This window comes from Camellia sinensis, chromosome 4 (genome assembly GCF_055761805.1).
Source record: "Camellia sinensis isolate YWXY chromosome 4, ASM5576180v1, whole genome shotgun sequence".
Taxonomy (NCBI): Eukaryota; Viridiplantae; Streptophyta; class Magnoliopsida; order Ericales; family Theaceae; genus Camellia; species Camellia sinensis.
The window spans coordinates 155,654,018-155,672,144 of NC_138964.1; the positions used below are offsets into that span (position 1 = coordinate 155,654,018).

Sequence of the window (18,127 nt, forward strand, 5' to 3'; positions counted from 1 at the left end):
TGTGAGACCTAGTAGATATGAGGCCAAAACAAGGGAAGAGTAGGCAAGACTGCCCTAGGCGCCGGTAGCTCCACCTCCGCCACCACCACCACAACAAGCAGATGGACCTCGGGTGATCAATGTTATTCAGTCAAAGGTTAATGAGAATAAGGTGCATGGGGAGACTCAGAGAGTGAGGCACCTACAGTAGGTGTATCAGGTCCAACAGAAGAAGCCTAGGACCAATGAGTACCAGGGACCAATGGTCTCTTTTACCGAGGTAGACTTGGATATAATGCAGCATCCACATAATAATGCCTTGGTGATAACGCTGAAGATTGGAGACTGCCAGGTAAGGCACATATTGGTCGATCAAGGCAGTTCTTGTGACATCATGTATGTTAGATGTTACAAGGAGCTTGGCCTTCACCCAAATGATCTGGAACAATCTAACAGCCCGATGATTGGATTCAACGGAACGCCAACTTGGCCTCTAGGAACCACGAATTTGGAAGTGCATGTAGGCATGAAGAAGGTAAGCACAGAGTTTACAGTAATTGACACCTCCTCCCTTTGCAATGTTATTTTGGGAAGACCGTGGTTGCACGCAATGAGGGTTATTTCTTCAACATTACACTAGTTGTTGCAGTTCCCAATGGAGCATGGAATTGAGGAAGCTAGAGGGGATCAGGTGCAGGAAAAAAATTGCTCCATAGTAGCAATGAAATTCGTCTGGAACTTGTGAGAGGCAGAAATAGTAAAAATTGAAGGCCAGGACATGGAGGTCTTGGATGACATTGGCAAAGAGCCAGCCGACAAGAGTGAGGAAGCCTTGAAAAAGATTCTGGTAAAAGAAGATGTTGTAGAGCACTTCTTCCTTCTTGGCTCAGGCTTAGCTGAGGAGAATGAGAAGGAGTTGGAGGCTTTCTTGCGAGCAAACGTAGAAGTGTTTGCCTGAACGCCATACGAGATGCCTGGCATTGACCCCGAGGTCACTTGCTATAGGCTCAATATAGACAGGTCGGCTAAACCTGTCACTCAGTGGGCAATGAGGCCGACATTGATTTATGTAGAGGCAGTAGAGGAGGAAGTGGATAAGCTGTTGGATGCCAAGGCTATTCAGGAGGTAAACTACCCAACTTGGTTGTCCAACACAGTAGTTGTGAAAAAGAAGAATGGGAAGTGGAGGGTTTGTGTGGACTTCACCAGCTTGAATAAGGCTTGTCCTAAAGACAGCTTCCCTCTACCTAAAATTGATCAGCTGGTAGATGCTACTTCAGGGCATGGGAAGATGAGCTTCCTGGATGCTTACAGGGGATACCACCAGATAACAATGTATCCCCCTGACGAGGAGAAGACAGCATTTATCACCCCAAAAGGGTTGTACTGCTACAGAGTGATGCCTTTCGGGTTGAAAAATGCAGGTGCAACCTACCAGAGGTTGGTAACCAAGATATTCAGACATCTAATTGACAAAATAGTATAAGTGTACTTTGATGACATAGTCGTGAAGACCAAAGAACTTAGGAATCATCTGGCCGACTTGAAGACACTTTTTGATATCCTGAGAACATATCGGCTTTGACTCAATGCTTCAAAATGCACATTTGGAGTCGGGTCTGGTAAGTTCCTGGGATACTTGGTTACCAGAAGGGGCATTGAAGCAAGCCCAGACCAAATCAAGTCCATTCTTGACTTAAAAAGCCCGACGTCAGCCAAGCAGGTCCAGCTTTGACCGGCAAGGCGGCAGCCCTAAACAAGTTTATCAGCTAAAGTTCTGATAAGTGTAAACCATTTTTTTAGTTTGTTAAATAAGGCCACAGATTTTTTGTGGACAGAAGAGTATGAAGTCGCCTTGGCCGACTTGAAAAAGCACCTGGGAACAGCTCCAGTTCTGTCAAATCCAATACTTGGAGAAGAATTGTTCCTATACTTGGCAGTTTCAGAACACGCAGTAAGTGCGGTAATAATTCAAGAGGAGGAAGGAGAACAAAAGGCGGTATACTATGTAAGTAAGACCCTACCAGGAGCAGAAACCAGATACCTGTTCTTGGAGAAACTAACACTAGCCCTGGTGATGGCTTCGAAAAAACTGAATCACTATTTCCAAGCCCACAAAATTATGGTGCTGGTTGAGTATCCGTTGAAGTCCTTGTTGCAGTAAGAAGATCTGACAAGCAGGGTAGCCAGATGGGCAGTAGTGCTGGGCCAATATGACTTGGAATTTAGGCCCAGAACGGAAATCAAAGGCTAGGTTCTGGCTGACTTTGTGGCCGAGTTCACCATTGGTGCCATCCCGCGTTAGACTCCGGTGAGCAGTGGCTTGGGATATCCAGAGGAACAGGAAGAAACCTAACTGGGGCCTAAGAACCCCGCTCTAGCAAAATAGGAGAAATAAGAGAAACCAAAGCCCTGCGACATCTATATCAGCGACTCCTTCCGCCTGTTTGTTGATGGAAGTTCGAACCATCAAGGAGCGGGAGCAGGAGTAGTGTTAGTATTGCCAGATGGGCGAATGTTAGAGCAGTGTATTTGCTTGGGGTTCAAGGCCTCAAACAATGAAGCAGAGTACGAGGCACTGATTCCAGGGTAAATTTAACAACAACAATAGAAGCCGATGAGGTGGTAATCTTCTGTGACTTCCAACTTATTGTGAATCAGGCAATAGGCGAATATGCAACCCGAGATGAAAGAATGATAGCCTATGTCAAAGAAGTTGTTAGACTGCTAGCATTGTTCCAGGATTGCCGGCTACACCAGGCTAGCCGAGATGATAGCAGTCATGCCGATGCCTTGGCTAACCTGGCTAGTGTAATGAAATCAGGGGAGGCAAGGACAATAATGGTCGATTATTTGTCAAGCCCAAGTGTAGAACCACTGATCACAGAGTACGAAACAATGTGTGTGGAGATGGGTCCAAGCTGGATGGATGCAATAGTGATGTTCCTTACGGATAGCAAGCAGCCAGATAACCGAAAAGAGGCGCACATGACAAGATTGAGGTCGGCCAAGTTTAGCCTAACAGCAGAAGGCCATCTCTACAGAAGGTCCTTTACTAGGCCCCTTTTGAGATGTGTGCATCCCTCCCAGATTGAGGACTTCTTGTATGAAATTCATGAAGGTGCATGTGGAAGCCATGTTGGGGGCAGTCACTAGCCCATAGAGTCATATCCTAGGGGTACTAGTGGTTATACATGCAGAAAGATGCTGAAGCTTATGTGAGAAAATGTGAGAAATGTCAAAGGTTTGCACCTTTGATACATCAGCGAGCAGCAGATCTGAACCCAGTGTCCAGTCTTTGGCAACTGGACAGAGAAAGTTCTTGTTAGTAGCCACAAACTACTTCACAAAGTGGGTAGAGGCAGAACCCTTGGCCAAGATCAGAGATGTGGATGCAAAGAATTTCATTTAGAAGAACATGATCACTAAGTTTGGGATTCTGAGAGCCATTGTGGCAGACATGGTACCCAATTTGAAGGTCTTTTGATTAAGAGTTTTGTGCTAAATACAAAATTAAGAACTACTACTCTACTCCTAGTTTTCCCTAGAGTAATGGTCAAGCAGAAGTATCCAACAAGACCATTTTAGATGGGATCAAGAGGAGACTGGAAATAGCCAAGGGCAAGTGGGTGGAAAAATTGCCTAATGTTTTGTGGGCATATCGGACTACGTCGAGAAGATCAACTGGGGAGTCTCCGTTTGCCATGGCTTATGACACTGAAGCAGTCATCTGACTAGAAATCGACATCCCTAGAATCAGAACCCAGGGAGTAGAGGATAGATCTAACGAGGCATTCTTGGCCCGAGATCTAGACCTGTTGAAAGAAAAAAAGGAGAGAGCAGCGATTCGGCTGGAGGCATACCAGCAGCAGCTTGCTAGGGTTTACAATAAGAAGGTCAACCCAAGAGAGTTCAAGATTGAGGACCTTGTCTTAAGGAAAGTTGTTGGCAACAAGAAGGATTCTAGGGAGGGCAAACATTATTAGTTTTTGTCTTCTTGAGATTTATGTCATGATTTTATTAGTTGAAGTTTTAATAAAATGCTAGTTTGATTTTGCTTTTATAAATTTGTGAGATATGACTGAAATAGTCTTATGGCGATGTTTCCGAATGAAACATGACGAATAACTTAGACTTATCATATGATAGAGTTATATTATACTTGCCATATGATAGAGTTGAACTAAGTTTGTGATGTTTTCGATTGAAACATGATGGGTAACTTGGACTTGCTACTTGGGCAAAGATGAACTAAGTTTGATCTAGTAAGATTGATAGAGAGACTGAGGTCACAAGACTCGGCTAAATTTTGTTTGAATTAGACCTCGGCAAGAACTAGAGTTGCTTACTTAATGTGAATATAAGTGGTAGTTAAATTCACATTAGGAGGGCAGGAAGCAGGAATAAGTTTGACAGTTGTTTAAAATTTTGAAAAAATTTACAAGTTAGAGTCAGCCAAGATATCGAGATGAGGGGACATTCGAGTTGTTCGTTACCTAAGATCACCAACTAGGTCGTCAAACCTGGAAATATGGGAAGGGTGTGAAGTCTTAATAAAAGACAATAAGTACAAGTGGAGGAAGAACACTTGTAAATATGTTTGAATCAAATATTTTTATAGTGTTGGCCGAGAAAAACAGCCAAGGTTTGTATCTGAGGTAATACTTGTCCAAGGTATTCTAACTCGAAGTGATTACATAGAATATACTTGGAAGAAGTAGAAAACTATTCTAAGTATGGAAGCATGCAAGGCATAGAAGAAAAACAGTAAAGCTTAAAACGAGCATACATTCAACACTTAGGAAAGAAGGAAGAAGGCATGCATTCATTCAAAAGAAAACTTGTTCATTTACAAGGGCACATCGGCCAAAAGAAAACTGAAATTGTTCAGATGACAAACTGTTACAATTATTCAAAAGTAAAAGGAAACAGTTTAAAGCAAGACAAATTCCAAAAGTAAACTATCATGCTTCGGCTGTAAAAGGTGTTTCAGCCTCGGTAGACAGCTGGGAGGACTTCTCAGCAATCTTCTCGGCCTTAATCTCGAGTAGAGTCTGGTCAAGACTCTTCTCAGTAGACTGGATCTCGGCCTTTTGGAGAGCGTTCTTTGAAGAAGAATGTTTGGAGACCTCATCATCTTCCTCATCCTGAGTCAAGTCTAGGATTTGCTCATTCAGAATAGGGAACTTGGCCACAATGGCAGCATCCAACCCTTTGTCAGTATCCTCAGCTTCAGCTTCCTCCTCTTCGACTTCGTTGTCAAACTCTTTGGGAGAGAGAAGGAATGGCACGCTGAGTTGATCAATATCTCAAAGAGGAGAGTCCGTAGAGATGGACAGTTTATTTAGGGCTGCAGTGCAGCTGAGGTAATAACCCCGGCGGCAGGCTTGGTTGACATGGGCTTTATAAGCATCACGGACGTTGGCTTGACCTTCGGCGTAGGCCTTTTCATCAACCGCCTTGATCTCAGCCTATGTGCTATCCAAGGCCTTCTTTAGTTTTTCCTCGGCTTGAACAGGTTCGGCCTCGGCGGTTTTAGCCTCGGCTTTGGTAGCTTCGGCAGCAGCTCCAACTTTCTTGATCTTGTTCTCGACCTCGGTTTGCGCAGCTCTTGTAGCCTTGGCCTTGTCCATCAGGTGACGATTGCTGGCCTCGGCTTGATTGAGAAAGGAGAGGAGATTGGTTGTTTCTTAAGTCTTTTTCACCAATTTCTTCATCGTCATCTCGGTCTTAACCGCATATGAATGCGCATGTTGGATGACCTGCAAGAAATGAAATAGATTAGTAAAAATTTGGCTAACTATTGGAAAAACTTTAACAGATAAAGTAAAGAGACTTACCAAGATGGAGTGTTGCATCATAAGACCGAAGTTCTCATATTCGTGAAGATCAGCCATATAATTCATGTCGACGGGAAGGAGCACGGCAGTCGACAGAGCGGCACCAACCTCCACGCTCTCGATTGCACTATTACTGGCTGTCAATGGACGATCTCTTACCATGACCTCAGTCGCCCAGATCTGATCGCGGGGGAAGCTGTTGCTACCCTCTGGGAGTTCAGACCTCGGCTTCTTCGGTGGAGGGACATCGGAAGTTGCGGCCTCAGCAGGCCTCTTCTCAGCAATAGAAACGCTTTTCTTGGCCTCAACTAATTTTGAGATTGGTAGGGTGTCATCAGTATCAATTTTGTTGACAGAGGCTTTTGAGGTAGCCCTCTTCACCCTTTTTGGTTTTGCCTTGGATTGGGTTTGAGATGGGGAAGAAGAATGAACAGTTACCATCCATGGTAAGTTAGCCAAAAGGTCTTCCACAACAGCTTTGCTGCGGCCCATGTCGTCGGCAGTGGAGGCAATAGTAACTCAGGTGCCAAAGTGAATGGTAAGTAAAACAGTTAGAGGATTAGCTGGATCGTACTCTGATGGCTCAGAATCTTGGCGTTTGCAACTATGAGTTCTGCCTGTAGGCGGGTTTGGTGGGGCTTGACGTCGGCGTCTGCGATGGTGCTGAGATGACGGGATAAGCTGGAGGGAAAATATGGATAGCTGTTTTACTGGGTCTGAAGAAGTAGCCTTGTCTGACCTTGGTGAGGAGCAACTGGTGGAGTTGATGTAGATGGGGGAGTCATGCTTCAGCCGGGAATGTCGAACAAACCAAACTTATAGGTAGGGATATAATTAAGCAGCAAAGGGGCCTTGTGCTTATTGATATCCAAACCTAGAAGCCTTTTCAGATCAGGACTGGGGAAGAAGGTTTGGCAAAAATCCTTCGCTGGCTGAGGTAGAGCTGCGAAGAACAAAAAGCACAAAACATTTAGTACAGATGAAAGAATTGGCAAGTATAAGTAGAAATAGGGTTATAAGATGACTCAGTTCTTACCATCACCATCTTTAAACACTGCTCGGCGCAGAGGAAATAGATGAAGATCATCATCGGGTGCAAACTCTCAGTTACCCGAGACAACCAAGTAATCATCTCCAGCACCTTTGTTGGAGTCTGGAAGGTCGGCTATGAGTTTGAAGGCAGTGGATCTGGGCTTGAGGTAATATATGTAGCCTTTTTCTGACTTAAGGCCACACATTGTGTAACAGAATTGGATGTCGGCCAGTGTAATCCTAGCCTTTTCTCGCCGTGCTAGGGCGATTATACCATTGATAACCCTATATGAATTGATGGCTAGCTGCATACGGTTGAGCTTGTAGTAATGAAGGATTTCCCTACAGAGGGTGTCTAGGGGAAACGAAGTCCACACTCAATGAATGCAACAACGTGGAATGGAATGGAGTCTCCATTAGGTATGATAGAGTCCTCTTCCCAGCTAACCTCAAGTGGACATCGGCTGGGATAGAGAACTCTTGCCTAAAGTGTCCAAGTTTTTATGGGGTGTCTACCCTCCACTTGAACATACCCATGATGTCGGCTTAGTGAAGTTGGAGCAAGATTTCGGGAGAGGGTGACTGGTATGAGATTAAAGACCTCGGCTAAATCCTAAACAAGCACTAGAGCTGGGGTTTTTGAAGATCTAAGGAGAGTTTGTTTCAGTTTTACCCAAGTGTTTGGTTTTTAGGCAAATCCCAAACCTAAAAACTAAGCACGAAAACAAAGTTGCAAGGGCGAGATCTGGAGATAAGCAAGAAAAACAAAAAGAAGAACATGATTCAGAATCAGGAAAACAACAGGGATTCAAGAACATGGAGTGGGTGTGTGCAATAATCAGGAGCAATGACAAATTGATAGAGATGGAAGCACAGATGTGGCATGAACAATGCCAAATATTCAAGAACACAAGTATGACCAGTGCAAGGGTGAGCACTCAAGAAGTAGGGAAACAAGAAACCGGATTTTCATGCGCAAAACAGTCGAACTCGTGAAACATTGTGTGCAAATGTACAATAACAACACTATTAAACAATCCAGAAATATAATTTAGAGCATGAAAAGAACAATATAAAGAACAGAGTACAACTGTGAATATAAATGCAAGTTCCGCAGCAACAGCTCAAGATGGAACACAAAGCTAAGAATAATGGAAGGCAAAAGGCAAAAAGAAGAAATTAAGGACTTACCGAATATGGCTGACAAAACGGACGTCGAAATAAGGCTTGCTGAAGACAGACGGTGGAAGTAGACGACGGAAAAGCTCGCCGAAGGAGGTGATTGCAGCAGTTATAGAGAACTCGAGAACATGACAATGGAGGTTTGGGAATGTTTAGAGAGAGAAAGTCTGAAGCAGAGAGAAGACGCGAGAATGAGAAGTGAAGAGACAAAGAGAGAGAGAAGGAGTTTTGTCAAAAACACGAAAAGGCGGCAAAAATGTTTTGATGGTGCCTTAGACGACGTGCCTGTCAAGTGGTGTGGACTAAATCGACGTGACTTCATGGCGCGTGTCAGGAACAACCTAATGAAAATGGAACATATGTATGGAACGGTTGGAAAATCCATGCATGACAGCTCATGCGCAATTAGAACTCTTAGAATTCTTGAAATAATGATACCGTAACCTCAGTTAGAGGAGGGATCTCGATTGAGATATTTAAAGAACTTGACTCTTCGTTCTTGATCCTTGATAAAGATAGACAGTTGAGTCCTGGGTACTTGAAACCGACGAGTAATGACCTTAATCGAAGGAAAAAATGAATTTTAGCCGGCATAATATATGAACAAGCAATGTAGGTTCCATCACCTCAAGTTGCTGAGGTAAGAGAACCTAGGGGCAGTTATGGGAACATATTTTGTGAATGACAGCACGTGGCTAAGATGACGCTGAAATGTCAGCCGAGGTGCCACGTGGCTTGGTCATGCTGCCAAGATGATCTTGGCTAGGCCGAGGTTATCTACGGAGATACCGGAATCCGAGATAAGCGGATAAGGGATAAGAGTCTTAGAACAAAGGAGGGTCTTAGTTAGGATAAGAATAAAGCTCAAGAAAAGTTGATCTCTATCTGGATGAAGGTCCATGATGAGCATTGAGCTTGAGTCCATTAAAGTGAGGCTTCTAATGGGGTCTACTCACTGTTGGCTATAAAAGTAAGGCACCCTCGTAGGTCTGAAGTAAGTTCTTTCTTGTAAGATTAAGCATAATTTGCTCTCTTTGAGAGATATTGATTATTGACTTGATCGTCGGAGTGTCCCCAAGTGGACGAACCACCGCTGAATTCTCGTCTTTTTGTTACAAGTTGTTGGGCTTAATCTATTCTGCCGGTGCTCTCCAACTGAGTTCCCTGTTTGGTTGTGTGGTCAAAAATCAACACCCACACTACCCTACATGCTGTAAGAGACTCTGATCCACCACACCAAATATGGCTTATGGATCAAGATTAATAATTTATGAAATTAATGTAAATTTCATTATTCAACTGAATTAGTAAAATAAATAATTTTCTCTTTTCTCATTTATTTTGCAATGAGTATGAAAATATGTATTTTAATTATATGTTTATTTTTTATTATTAGTTGTAAGATTAAAAAAGTCAATTTTGTTAGATCGAGTTCCTGTTTGGAAAGAGGGTTGGGCTAAAATAGTCCACTAACGCTGTGTTTGGTTAAGAAATTTGAAAAAAGAAAAGGAAAAAAATATATATAAAACTATGTGAAATGTAAATATATTTTATTCACATTTCATCTACCTTTTTTCTTTCAATTTCTAAATCCCTTCTCAGATCCCCCAACTAAATACAAAAGACAAAATAGGTTAAAATAACTAATAAGATAAAATGTCACATCTAATTAATAATCATTTCACTTTTTCTCTCACAAATTATATAAAAAAATCAACTATCTTCTCAAACATAATTATTTTAGTCAAGTAAAAATAGTCAAAAAGTCAACTAAAATAGTCAACTTGTGGTATAGTTACACATTTTGTGATAGGGTGCATATGGTATACACCCCTAAAAGGATACACGCCATAGCATATTCTTGGATTTTGATCATCTCCCTTCTATGTATGTAATGGAAGATTTCCATTACATATCTAATACTAATACTATAAAATAGGAATGTAAATTTGTAATTATTTTAAATTAAAAAAAAGATCATAGCATTTACCATTGAATGATGTAATGAAATTTCTCCATTACAAATATGCAATGGAGAATATCACAATCCCATTTGCCTATATATATATATATATATTGCATTAATTTCAAGGTCCTGGTGTTAATTTGAAGTTATAAAATCTCATGCAAACTTATTTACACAATTTATTCATAGTCTTGGTCATTTTTTTGAAAAATCAAATCTCCTTCTAGTGTCGTCATGCTTGTTATGCAAACTCAATTCACACCATTTAGTCTTGGTCTTGCTTTTGAAAATGTATTCCCTATCTAGGAAGTATATGGGTGGGCAACAATGAAATATTGAAGGCATTTAGTTTTTTTTTTTTTTTTTTTTTGCCAAAAAAGTATGCTGGTCAAATGCCCCTATTATCTAAAGTGATGTGGCTTGATCATATATTTCTGTATTTGGGTATGATATCACATTGCCTGTTTAATATGGCTATTAAGGTTAATAAGTATCATTAGTTCCTTTGTCTACTATTGGTTTGCTTTCTCTTTTTTTCTTTGCTTTTCTGTTTATATATATATATATATTTTTTAATTGGAGGTGCAGTATAATTATCAAGAATCTATGGTTTTAAAGGCTAACGCTACAACCAATTAGAGTTTCAAATATAAAAATTTAAAGATAAAATTATTTTTGAAGGACAAAATATCTTAGTTGTTAGAAGTGTTATTGTTGTAATTTTAGTGATGAAATTAGATATTTAATGATGAACTTTTATCTTTTGGAACTAAAATTTTCATCTTAAGAAGTAATTATTTTTATTTCGTAAAGTACATTTATTAGTGATACTTTTAAAATTTTGTTGTTAAAAATTATTTTTTTAAACTTTTCATAGCAACTTTTTAGTAACGACTCCTGTGACGATAGTAATTAGTATCATTATATTTTTTATAAAAAAACTTTTCACTTTTGAGGACAAAAATGTTTAGTCCTAAAACATTTATATGTTGTAGTGTGAGAAATTTAAAAGATAAGTAATTATTATGTCTTCCACGAATAATACCTTATTCATGTGTCATAGTTTGAAAAATAAAAATAATAATAGACAAGTCACAATATTGGTTAGATATATGACCATATAATATTCTGAAATTATATAATAATTTATGCTAAAAAGCCACTTTGTAATATTCGGTAGGAATTTTTTGTCATCACATATTCATATTGCGTTCATGTCTCCTTCTTTTGGAGATTGAGTTCGTCTTCACTCAATAAAATGTGGCATTTCTAAGCTTTAAATGAATGACTCTTGTGTACATGTTTTTGTTTGTGTAGTGAAACTTACAAAAATAAAAAAGAGAAAAAGTGTGATGACACTATATCCACAAATTAAATTACAATAATATTATATTTTTAAAATTTTTACTCAAAAAAAAATTTAATATGAGGTCCAGATTTATTTTAATACACTAATTAAATCGCAATTATACTTCATATATTTCTTAAAAAAATTTCTAACTGAGTAGAGTTTTCCATTAAATTAACAAGTGCTTTTTCAATTATTTTTTAAAACGACATGCACAAAGAACAAATAGCGATTGTATAAATAAAAAAAATTATATATATAGTTACCATCGATTTTAATAAATTCATATTATTTTTTATATTATGATAATCGAATCGTATGGTTTGCAGGGCAGATGCATATATATGTACTTGAAGCATTTTGTTTTGACGTCCCATACATCATAATCTTTGGTTTAATTATATACAGTTTTCAGTTGTAGATTAGTTTAGCGATTTTTGGTGAAATCCCCCTTTTGAGTTTTTTTATTAGGGTAAAGGATAATTCAATTAATTTTCTTTCAAAAAGCCCCTGAGTAGGAAATGCCTGCATTAATAAGGACATTTTATAATTTTTATTTTTTTATGACAATATTGCTCTTCTATATATATGTATCATATATTTGAAATCTGAGCTCATATATAGTATACGAATTTGCTACAATTTGCGAAATTAGGAACGAAATCAATGAAGACGATCTCCAAATCAGAAGATCTTGCAGCCAAAGATCTCTCCATTGGTCAACAATAGACGATCTCACCGCCAACGATCAATACTCTCAATTAAACGAGAGTTTCATTGAGATTTGTGAGTGTTGATAGAGTTTTAGAGGTTTTTTCTCAATTAGGCATGTTGATTTGTTGATTAATTTTTTTTTTTTTTTTGATTTATTTTTGTTGTGTTTGATTTGATTTCGTTTGACAGAATCAAAGTAAAATTTTACTCCAGTTCTATTGCTCTGTTTTTTGTTTGAGAGAATAAGAGTAAAATTCTACTCTGGTACGTGCTCTGTTTTTGTTTGAGAGAATGAGAGTAAAATTTTACTTTGATATGTGTTTTGTTTTTGTTTGATAGGTAAAATTTTACTCTGGTGTTAGAATGACAGTAAAATTTTACTCTGGTATTCTATACTTGTGTAAAATTGTGTTTTGGACTTGTAGTGACGGTAAAATATTACTTTGATAGTGACAAGTGGACTAATGCATATTTTAAAGGACAAAAATATAGTGAAATGCACTCGAATGTGACAGAGTCTTTAAATTCATGGATCCGTCAAGCTCGTCGTTTGTCCACTACGAAGATGATTGATTCAATTAGGTAGAAGATCATGGATTTGATGTCAAGAAGGAGAGAACAAGCTAAGAAATATAATACTTTTCTTTGTCCGGAGATGGATTCAACATTAGTAAATGCTTTTAAAAGTGGAAGAACTTGGTTGGTTAGTCGTTCAAGTGATCATGTTTTTGAGGTTCAATCCCGACCATCGGTTAGCGTTGACCTTTTGAATAGAACTTGCTCATGTTACCAATAGCAATTGAATGGATTTCTTTGTGCTCACGCGGCGACCGCTATCCAAAAGAGCGGAGGTGATTTGTATGCACATGTGGAACCATTTTATTACACTAGCAAGTTCAAAGCTTGCTATGCTGAGTCCGTTTATGCAATACCCACTGTTGAGAAACCCCTTGTAGCTATGGATGATCTTGTTGTCCTTCCTCCAATTTATAAGAAGCCACCTGGTAGGCTAAGGAAGAATAGGATTCCATTTAGGAGTGAGAAGATAGGACAAGTACAGTGTGGTAAATGCGAGAAGTACGGTCATAATAAGAAGATTTACAAGTAGACATTGCCATGAAAGACATTGCTGCTTTTGTAATAAAAGTATGAAAATAATGCAGTTCTTCTGCAATAAATAGTCCATAGCAATAATAGTATAGTCTTTTAGACTAGATTTGTAAGGAGGCATTGCAATAAAAGACATTTTTACTATGTTCTTGAATGGTTGTCTATTCAAGTTTCTGATTTGCTTTGTGGTTAAGTTTGACATTTTAATATTTTTTTTAATGTGGTTGAATAAGTTTCATGTAAATGAACTTATAATAGAGTTTGTTCATTAGGTGTGAAGGTTTGAAATGGCTGTGCTTAACCTGTGCTTTCAAAGTAAAATTTTTCGGTATTTCAGAGTAAATTTTTACTTTGTTGCTAAGTAAAATTTTACTTTTTCCGGAGTAAAGCATTAGCTTCATTCACATGAAAGTAAAACTTTACTGCCTTTCAAAGTACAAATTTACTATGTTGTTGAATGGTTGTCTATGGGTATGATGAACCTCTGGTTTCATAATATAATTTTACTTTATTTTAGAGTAAAATATTACTTTTAGAGTAAAGTTTTACCTTATTTTAGAGTAAAATTTTACTTTTATGCAGAGTAAAATTTTACTTTTAGATTCAGAGTGTAATATTTTACTCTTAGATTCAGAGTATAACATTTTACTCTTATTTTAGAGTAAAATTTTACTTTTATGCAGAGTAACATTTTACTTTATATTTAGAGTGTAACATTTTACTCTTATGTCAGAGTAAAGCAAAATTTTACTTTATTTCAGACAGTATGTTAGTCCCTTAGAAAAATATTTCCAACCTACACCAAAATTTACCACAATACACAAACTCCCTTGATGCTCATCATGCAATCTTTGTACAAAAATAATCTAACAACACAACTACATATATCATCAAAGATACACAAGTATAACCTGTACCATTGTATTTTATCCATAACAACATTCATTCCTAATCAAAACACACACATACACACACACACTCTCTCTACACATCTGTAATAATATTTCTATATTGATGTGTGTGTGTATATCTGATTCCCTGGTCCAAGCTATTGGTTTCTGTGTTCAAAAAGAGAGGAGAGAGAGAGAGTTGGTAAAATATCTGAGCATTTGGAGATCTGTTCTTGCAATTATTATGTGGCGTTTGGTTGGAGCGTTTGAAGATCTCAACTAGAGTACGTAAGTTTTATTTATTTATTTCTCTCTCTCTCTCTAGAAAGATCAGATCGAGCTCTAATGGAAAGCAAATAGAGAAAAGTGAAGCTCGCTCTAACATGCCTCTATGTCCCAAGCATAGTAAAGGACTCGCCACCATTGATTCAGTCCGCTAGGAGGTTCTCCAGCAGCAACGAGAGGCTCAGACTTTTCAATGCCTACGACGCCGATTTCTTCTTCTTTTGGTCTCTGGTTGCCCAAACATGGCTCCAAGTCATCTAAGGTTCTTCTTATCATCAAAATATAGCTTCAGAAATTATGCTTAGATTTACTTGCATATACATACATACATTCATATATATATAGATATAAGAGTATTATCCCAAGCAAGAGCCAGTTACTTATATGGAAGGGTATTTCAGTCTATTCATCATATTTTTTTAATTGAGGGGCTTTTGGGGCCATTGTTTTATTCCGTGGATTTCACACAAAAAAGGCCCAATGAGAGGGACTTTTCACAAAAAATTCCATTAGTTTAATGCAAATTATAGCTTCTTTTTTATTTTTATTTTAAATCTATATTTTTTTTTATAATATTTCTTTTAAAAGGTTTTAAGTACTTGTTTGGCTCTCTTTTGCTTGGCACTTTCATTTCAATTTACATGCCTCATCACAGTGGCCAAAAAAAAAAAAAAAAACAATAGAGCCGCATTTATTGTGAATATTCTAAGCATTTTTATGTGTTAAATTCAGTGTATTAGAACTGGTAATGTTTGATTCTTTTGTTGTTACTATCTGTAAGTTGGGAAACTATGTCTAAAAATTTTTATATATCAAAGTTTACACAATCAATCTCACAATTGCACTTTTTTTAAGACAGAATAATAATAGAATTTGAAAATAAAAACAAAATAAATTGTCTCTAGTTGGCTACCACCATGCTATTGGGTCTTGGAGGTCTTATCACAATGTCTAACTTAATGAATTAAATAGTTTATTTTATAATAATTATACTATATCTCTTAATATAACACTTTTATTTTGATCTCTAATAAGATGGAAGAGAGATAGATAGAGAAAGAAGTGTGAGTTCACCCTTCATATGGTCTATTCCATATCAGTAGAGGTGAATTGGGAGTGTCAAATTAATGCTCCAAAGCATTTTTCTTTTATACAATTCTTTGAGTAGATCATTCTTATAAGAAAATAAATTGACCTGTCAACTATAATCACATGATTATTTCAAATTTGTTATAAAATAATAATAATAAATATGATTTAAAAAATTGACCATCCATTAAATCATGTGTTTATGATTTTTTAATCAATTTTATTTTTTGCATAAATAATATGAAAAGACTTCATAAGATCAACTATTCTCATTATCAAAAGAGGAGTAATACAAATTTAGAAATTTTTATCCAGAATTTATTTAAAAATAACAATTAATGACTGCAATTCATTCACTCATAAACCTTCACACTTTAATAATTTTAATTTCTATCACACAAATCAATTCTACCAAATTCTAAGACGGTGAATCTAGTTTCCTAACTTTTTCCTTATCAAAATAATAGGATGGTCCAAGAGTCTATTTTAGGATGGTCCAATAGTCTATTTTGGTCTTCCTCCAATGAGGTTAGAGAGAGAATATGATATTCCATTCACAAATTAGAGTTAAGATTTTTTATTTTATTGTTTTTAAGTATTTTTTGGTTCTGTTCTACTATATAGATTGAAAAAGTTATTAAAAAAAATATAAAAACTCTGTTTGGTTTAGTTTTTGTAAAAAAAAAAAATAAATTTTGAATTGTATTTTAAAAGATAAGTGTTGAAAAAAGTTTTAAAATTAAAAATTTATTTGATTATGAGTTTCGAAAATAATTTTTGAATGATTTGTGTGGGGATATATTTTCTGAGTACCAACACGTGGCAAGGTGACGCCGATGTGTCAGCCGAGGTGCCACGTGTCCTGGTTGTGGCGCCGAGGTTATCTCGGCTAGGCCGAGGTTATCTCCGAAGATATCAGAATCCGAGATAAACGAATAAGGGACAAGAGTCCTACAATGAAGAGGGGACTTAGTCAAGATGAGGATAAATCACTTAGAGAGTTTTATCTTTATCTCTTGAGGAGTCCAAAGTAAGTACTGAGTTGGAGTCCATAGAAGTCAGGCTTCTGGTGGGATTAGGATTAAGTAAATTATAAAAGAGAGGCACTCCCGTGGGTCTAAGGTACGCAATTTTTTGCTTTGAGCAGTGAGTTTAGCACTTGATTATCTTTGAGAGATATACTGACTTGATCGTCGGAGTGCCCCCGGGTAGAAGAACCACAGCCGAAGCCTTTTCTTTCTGTTACAGGTTAGCTGAAGCCATCTATTCTTCCGGTGCTCTCTAGCTGATTACTAAACGGGCAGTGTGATCAGAAAATCACTCACACAATTTGGCACTGTCTGTGGGAACTTAGAATAATAGATGGCCAGTAACGGATAGAAGGAAAAGATTATGGACGACACTCCTGCTGGGAGTGGCAGGCCAATTGATCTTGACGTTAAAGGAGACAACCACAATGCAGAAACTCATGACCAGGGCCACGGAGAGAAAGACGTCGGCCAGGAGGGCGACACTTCGAAGAAGACAGACCAAAGCAAGTACTATAACGAAGATAACCTCCAGGTATGGAGGGATAGGTGCCTGTGGAGGGATGAAGAAATAAAAGAATTGATAAACAAGTTGGCAGATCTGCAGTCGGTCGTCAACTTCATGATGCAAAACAATGTCATGCAGCCGCTGTACCCGCTGCACGACACGCCGATTCCAGCAACTAATACCTAGAAGGGAGGAAGGAAAACAATTCCCGAAGCTCCTCAGCACACCAGAAGTGGAAAGCACTCTCACCGACCATCCAGGGAAGTCGGACGAGAGGAGCCGAGACAAGAGGAGTCCCGAAGGACGTATCACACGAAGGACCCAGAGCCCAAAAAACATCGGCATGTTCAAGGGCAGGCACTCTATTTTGACACAACCCATGGAGAAAGATCAAAACGGGCTCACCACGAGGCTGAAAGTAGTGTACCGAAAAGATTGAAGTCCAAAGATAGCCGAGCTCCAGGGAGGAGTAAAGAAGACTTGAGAGATTACCTCAAGAGGAAACAACAGAATGCTGAAGCCGAGGTAACTTCCCCGGTTAAGCCGAGGACACCATTCTTAGTGGAATTGGACAAATTTGAAGCACCAAAGAGATTCAGTATGCTGAGGTTCCAAATATATGATGGTAAATCAGATCCCAACTTTCACGTTGGACTATACCTGAATTCAATGGCACTATATAGTGGGAACGAGCCGTTGCTCTGCAAAGTATTCCCCTCATCCTTTGGGGAGATTGCATCAGATTGGTTCCATAAACTACCGAAGGGAAACGTAAAGACTTGGGAAGGCCTGGCCAAGATGTTTGTGGCCAGGTTTGTGACAAATAAACTACAGCCCCTAAGGGTCGACGCACTGATGGCTTTAAAAATCACCAAGGATGAAGGCCTTAGGGCCTATGCAAAAAGGTACTACGAGGTGTTCAATCGAATACCTTAATGCAACCAAGAGGTGGCAGTCGTGTCTTTCAAGAATGGCCTGAAAGATGACTGCCCACTACGGAAGTCTTTGGCAAAGACATTGCCAAAAAGCATGGAAGGACTCATGGCAAGAATTGAGAAGTACGCCAGAGCCGAGGAGGATACATCGGGAAACAAAGAGACAAAGTAGGAGAAAGGAAACGGCTCGCCGAAGCGAAGCTGAGGTAACAATGGACCGA

The 18,127-nt window shown here is 38.4% G+C and overlaps 1 protein-coding gene across 1 annotated transcript; it reads left to right on the plus strand.

Moving 5' to 3' along the window:
* The first annotated feature begins 6,895 nt into the window (after positions 1 to 6,895).
* On the plus strand, positions 6,896 to 13,169 carry LOC145824149 (uncharacterized). Its single transcript, XM_082923757.1, has 2 exons — positions 6,896 to 7,018; positions 12,858 to 13,169. Exons 1-2 carry the CDS (start codon positions 6,896 to 6,898, stop codon positions 13,167 to 13,169), a joined length of 435 nt encoding a protein of 144 aa, XP_082779883.1.
* Positions 13,170 to 18,127: the final 4,958 nt, after the last annotated feature.